Raw genomic sequence first — 6,134 nt, 5'->3', positions numbered from 1 at the left:
TAAACTGGCATCATGCAATAACCAATAATAATAATTTTTTAATCTTAAATTAAAAAAAAAATATATCAAAAATGACTGATTCTAAATTAATCATCAACATTATTACCTCCACATTGCCCATAAGGGAAAAAACACATGCTGAAAAATTTTAACAAAAATCCATTTTACATTTTCAACTCCGCACCCTTCAAATTCGGGCCAATGTTCCCAAGCCGAAACTGTTAATACAAAACATCCGATAATGGGCAAATACAAGAAAAATATAGTCAATGAAGCCCACACTGGATTATCCTCCGCGTAGTGTCTGTATGCCACCACGACGTCACACGCAAAATTTATATTATACAGAAGCACAGCGGCAACACTCGGTATTAAGTAGTTTGCATAAATGTTTTGTTTGGTCGTCAATATTTGGCCCAAGGCAGTTGACTTTTTCACACCCGCACTGTCCTCTGTAGTCATCTTGTGATCATTGTGTTGCAATGAAAACGATTTGTCACCTTTATTTCTACATGTACTTTTACATTACCTTTCTACTTCACTAAACTGCATTTTTAGAACAATTATTAATTATTTTTCGCACGGCTGATATATAATGGAAAAGTAAAATCATCGGAGCTTGGGCAAAAAGCTGATAGCTCTTATCTAATCTTGTAAATAGATTTATTTCAATATTTAAACAGTGGTGCTTGGGGGCCACTCTATTAATTTGTTGAGGTAAATTTCTTTCAAATTTTCAGTAGCAAAATGGAACTCAAAAAAAAAAAAGTAAAAAAATTTATTGTCATTCCTTAAATTAAAAAGTAACTGGAGATCATCGTTGATTTCCACTCCCTCTAAAACATATTTGAGAGATTGGGCCCTCCCCCCTTTCCCCATTTTGAGCTCGCATAATTAATTGATGCCCTCCAGAAGAATGTAATCAATAATTTCTTAATTTCATACTATGCTCCTTTACAGATTTACCTGCGAAAATTTAATTTAAAGCCCGCCATAATATAATCTCCAAAAATACATTTTTTTGTGTTTACTCGACTTGTTCTGCCATCTAGAAATGCACCGTGGAACAATCACAATGGATGCAAAACACTAATAATGAAATCTGCAAAATTACAGATTGCTACCTTAAATCGTTATCATTTATCGGCAATAAATGGCACGAGTTTTGAAAGCTCTTTTACTAAAATATAACACATAATTTACTAAAAAAAAAAACATTAAAACTGTATGACTTAATAGTATTTTCCCAAGTTGTTAATTTAAAAGCTTAAGTTTATTTAATTGTTTAATAAAAACATTGTGGGCAAACATTAGAGCAATTTTACTCCAATAAATCTGAAAAATGTTTCTTTTTAATTAGATTGCGTTTTTTAAAAAATATTGTGTTATTGTACTAAAATACGGGATTTGAGCCTATTTCTGACTCGAAATTATCAAACAAACAGATGAGAGAAACAAATTATGTAGAAACAACAAAAAAACAATACATTCATTAAAAATACAAAACCATTTTTATTTACATTCAAATTAGTTTGGACAATTTTAGTGCATTCTTACAAAAATCTTCACATTCATTTTATTTATGGCCACTTAGGGGGTTTTTCTCAACATATATGGAGTTTCTCATCCAGTAACCCACTTACGATTAAATATTGTTTAAACCACGATTCCACAATTAGGCCAATTTTGGCCAAACGTTTCCTTACTACAATTACAAAACAAATTTCTTAACTGGCGGGTTTTAAATCACTTAAATAAATCGAGTGTTTTTCTAATAAATCAACAAGTGGGTCTTGTTTATTAGATTCTGGATCATATTCGGAACCCACCGCCCATAAAGAATCCAAATCATATTTACATCTTGCCTCATTAGAGAAAATATGTAATGCAATATTACCTAGAGTTTCAAATATTTAGGGTTAATTTTACAAACAAGTAGTTCATATGTTACCTAAATCTAAAGCAAGCCATTCATCTGAATCTTTTCCTTCTATTTTTGGTATTAAATCTGTGTCATGCATTTTACGTTTATATAATTTTCGAACGAATTGTGCTATTGCCAACATATGTCGCCTTGATTTGCCAGTGACAATACAAATATACTTCACGAAATTAATTTCTTTGGGTAATTCAACCACAAAAACATCTTCAGCATTGTCTCTCTTCAGAACTTCAATAAGATCCTCAATTTCAAAAACACCAGTTTCGCCTCCTTAAATTAATAATCTCATTATACTAATGTTGAAAAATACAAACCCACTCCAGTTACTCTCAAGATTTAATCCTTTGTATTCATCATACTCCTGTAACTTTTCTTTCTGAATTTGCTCTTCATTTTTTAATTGTTCTTCATCTACATCCAATATTTCTACGGAGTCGTCATCTCGAAAAACTTTGTATTTACTTCCAAGCCCTACCGGTATATTAGAATCTTGGGGGTCGTCAGCACCTCTATTTCGCTGATTGCTAAAATTTCTCAGGTTTACCGTTGTAATTGGCATAAAGTAACAACGTTTTATAATTCTGCCACAAAATTGCAAATAACGACCGGTAAACATACTTCCGCATTCAACTTAACTTCCAAAACATTCAAAAACATGGTAACATTAAAGTAAATCATTGAGGTTAAGTGCATAGCCATTGCATACCATAGATTAAAGAAAAAATATATAAATTTTAAATGATTTTTTGAATTGTGGAATAGCAAATACAAAAATTTTTTAGTATTCTCTTTGTAGAATAATCTCTTTAAGCAATTAATACTTGATAACGGTGAATAAAAACATTTAAATGTTTCGGAAATAGAGTTTATTAATGCATTTGTATTTCACAATTCCGAAAATGTTCTCAACTTTCGAATTTCAAATAATTCGCGCCAGAGTACATCTTGCACCTACACCGCTCCCTTTCGCCAAGTTCACTAACGTTCGAATAATCTCGTTACCAGTTGCATTTTCGTGGTTTTGAATTTACATACAATAATTTCTCGTTTTATCTAATTATCGTGATAATTAGTTACAGTGGATGTATTGAAATTTTATATCAAAGTATATTTTAAACTGGCATCATGCAATAACCAACGATTATTTAATAAAAGAAAGTAATACATGTTGACTATAATATGTATTACTATCTTTTTCGAGTTTAACAGAGTCGTTGATGACGTACTTCCTTCTTGTTCACTTTATCACTTTTCACTGGTGTACTGCATTTTCTACCGTTCGTAGATGTTATGTGCATTTTTGATAAAAAAAATTGGAAAGAGTAATGGTACATACAAAATTTGTATCACAATAGGTTCTGGAATTACGATTTTATCCGTGGTATGTATTTTTATTATTCAGATATCGCATTATTTTTACGATTCTCATTAATTAAATTGTTAAGTAAATGGACGGTGTAAGCGTTTCTCCGCCATGTTTGATAAACTAGCAAAAACCTGAAAACTTGTTAATGCATATCTATCGAGTTTATGAATAAAAAGTTACTCGTTCAGTATAAATAAAATTGATTTGTCGATTGATTTTGTAAAATAATTCAGTTGTATGTAACAAAATGAATGTTTTCGTTCATTAAAATTTTTCTTGATCTATAAAATTATCTTTTACTTTCATTTGTTCTTTCTACAGATGTACTTTGGAATAGACTGTTTCCAGCCTTTACCAATGCCAAATACTGTTTCGTCCAGCTGTTCAACCTACACACAGACAATGCATTTCTTTTTGAAGTCTTTGTTTCCAAGAGGTAAGATGAAAATAAATTTCATTTTTATTAAATTTTACATGTTGAAATCAATATCAATAGATACTTCTGGCAATTGAAACTTCTTCAAAGATTGTATGTGGAATTTTTGGGTTTTGATACTTTATTTTGTTGTTAAATTGCAGATTTATCTTTGGGAAATGTTCTAAGAATCATTTGTAAGGCTTTTATTAAAAATAAAGTTTTGATTAGCAAGAGCAGGAACAAATGTTAACTTCTGCTGTGATGTTCTTTTGTTTTAGAAAATACATATGATAATTTTTTTTTTTGTTTTTATTTTACTTATTTAATAGTAGGTAATAATTTTTTTGTCTATTTCTGCAGATTGACTTTGAATGAGAAGGAGAAAGACAACACTGAAGTTGATTTGGATGTTATGCAGCAACCAGTATCTACAATGGTATTGTGGTTTTTTCTGGACTTTGTATTCTGTTGTTGTCCTCATCTTGCAGCATTATGCAGTTAAGTTTGGGCCGATGAAAGAGAACAACGGGAAATTTTTTTTAAAAGCACTAAACGTGTTACCATTCTTCCTGGGCTTGGCTTGCCCTTCACACTTGTAAAACTTTGGAACATTGCATTCTACAGTTAATTAAGGTGAGAATACATGACATAATTAATATTAATGCTCTTTATTAATCTGTCATGGTGTTTATTTTAACAATTATCTATTATCAATAAAATAAATTGACGTTATCGTGCATCTATAATTATTTTACATTTATCTGCGTTGTGATGTAAAGTGCGTTAATCGTCATTTTATAATTCAGTAATTTTACTTGCTTTTTGATGCAAGTTTTGTTGTATTTTATATGTTATTTATATGAAAGTGTAATTAAGTAGAATTTTCTTGTAGGCGTTTAATGCCTTCTGTAATGAATAGTGTAATTAATGTGTTTTTTTGCCAATTTCTGCAGATTGATCAAGTAAGAAAATTAAAGTTCATGTTGGTTGCATCTAAATAACCAATTTCTACATTGGAGGCATAATGCAGTTAATTTTGGGCTGATGAGATAGAACTGGAAATTTATTTGGAAACCAAACATGTCATTGTTCGTTCATTTGACTTGCTCTTCACACTTGTAAAACTTTGGAACATTGCATTCTACAGTTATTTAAGGTGAGAATATAATATGAATTTATAAAAGAAATGCAAGAACATAAAATTAATTAAAAACAACATATTAAAGGTAACATAAACTACGCTTTACTCTTCTTAGAAAACATNTTGCTTTTTGATGCAAGTTTTGTTGTATTTTATATGTTATTTATATGAAAGTGTAATTAAGTAGAATTTTCTTGTAGGCGTTTAATGCCTTCTGTAATGAATAGTGTAATTAATATGTTTTTTTGCCGATTTCTGCAGATTGATCAACAAGTAAGAAAATTAAAGTTCATGTTGGTTGCACCTAAATAACCAATTTCTACATGGGAGGCATAATGCAGTTAATTTTGGGCTGATCAGATAGAACTGGAAATTTATTTGGAAACCAAACATGTCATTGTTCGTGCATTTGACTTTCTCTTCACACTTGTAAAACTCTGGAACGTTGCATTCTTCATTTATTTAAGGTGAGAATATATGATGTGATTGGTATTAATGTTCTTTATTAATTTGTTTTGGTGTTTATTTTAATATCTACTGTTCTTAGCACAAATTGAGGTTATCGTACATCTATGGTAATTCATTCAGCAGTTATTTATTGTCCTTAGTAAATTGACATTGTTCATTTTTGTTCATAAAATAAATTGAGATTGTGAATCTATGATTGTTTCACATTTATCTATGCTATGATGTAAATTGACAGTTGTTGCCATCTTATAATTCTGTCATTTTATTTGCGTTTTGATGCATGTTTTGTTGTATTTGGTATCTTGTTTATGTGACAGTGTAATTAATTAGTACTTTCTTTTAGGTGTTTAATGCCTTCCGTAATTAATAGTGCAATTAATACGTTTTTTTGTTCATTTCTGCAGATTGTTCAACAAATGGGAAAGAATAAAAGTTCAGTTTGGTCCTACTCAAACAACAAATGTCTACATGGGTATCATCTTTCCTGGATTGTTTTCTTGATTAGCTGTTTACATCTTTGCCTTGCAACATTATGAAGTTAATTTTCTGCGATGGTATTCCTGCCGGATTTGTTTTGCTTTTTACACCTGTAAAGTTTGGAACTTTACAGTGTACAGTTACTTAAGGTGAGAATAGTTGATATATTTCATTTTAATTGCTCTTTATTAATCTGTCATGGTGTTTATTTTAACAATTATCTATTATCAATAAAATCGTCATTTTATAATTCAGTAATTTTACTTGCTTTTTGATGCAAGTTTTGTTGTATTTTATATGTTATTTATATGAAAGTGTAATT

At 30.0% G+C, this 6,134-nt stretch overlaps 2 protein-coding genes and 1 long non-coding RNA gene across 3 annotated transcripts in view; 1 reads left to right on the top strand and 2 right to left on the bottom strand.

Moving 5' to 3' along the window:
- The window catches only part of LOC108742546, a 4,254-nt gene extending 3,626 nt beyond the window's left edge, over nt 1-628 (bottom strand). The window contains exon 1 of the mRNA XM_025977303.1: nt 107-628. Coding sequence (XP_025833088.1) covers nt 107-462 — 356 coding nt within the window. The 5' untranslated portion in view covers nt 463-628. The remainder of the gene's footprint in view (nt 1-106) is intronic.
- Nucleotides 629-1,488: 860 nt separating this feature from the next.
- On the bottom strand, nt 1,489-2,650 carry LOC108742528. The gene is made up of 3 exons (XM_018477771.2): nt 2,270-2,650; nt 1,952-2,212; nt 1,489-1,897 (listed from the first exon to the last, which is right to left on the bottom strand). The coding sequence occupies exons 1-3, from the start codon at nt 2,556-2,558 to the stop codon at nt 1,728-1,730; spliced, it is 720 nt and encodes a 239-aa protein (XP_018333273.1). The 5' UTR covers nt 2,559-2,650; the 3' UTR covers nt 1,489-1,727.
- A 414-nt stretch (nt 2,651-3,064) lies between these two features.
- On the top strand, nt 3,065-6,001 carry LOC108742529. Its single transcript, XR_003231652.1, has 5 exons — nt 3,065-3,323; nt 3,630-3,744; nt 4,087-4,359; nt 5,129-5,334; nt 5,740-6,001. It is a non-coding gene; the product is annotated as an uncharacterized LOC108742529 (long non-coding RNA).
- The last annotated feature ends 133 nt before the right edge of the window (nt 6,002-6,134 follow it).

The sequence above is a fragment of the Agrilus planipennis genome, unplaced genomic scaffold (genome assembly GCF_000699045.2).
Source record: "Agrilus planipennis isolate EAB-ADULT unplaced genomic scaffold, Apla_2.0 scaffold344, whole genome shotgun sequence".
Lineage (NCBI taxonomy): Eukaryota > Metazoa > Arthropoda > Insecta > Coleoptera > Buprestidae > Agrilus > Agrilus planipennis.
Note: the sequence above shows the minus strand (reverse complement) of the source record. Positions and strands in the feature narration are given on the sequence as shown.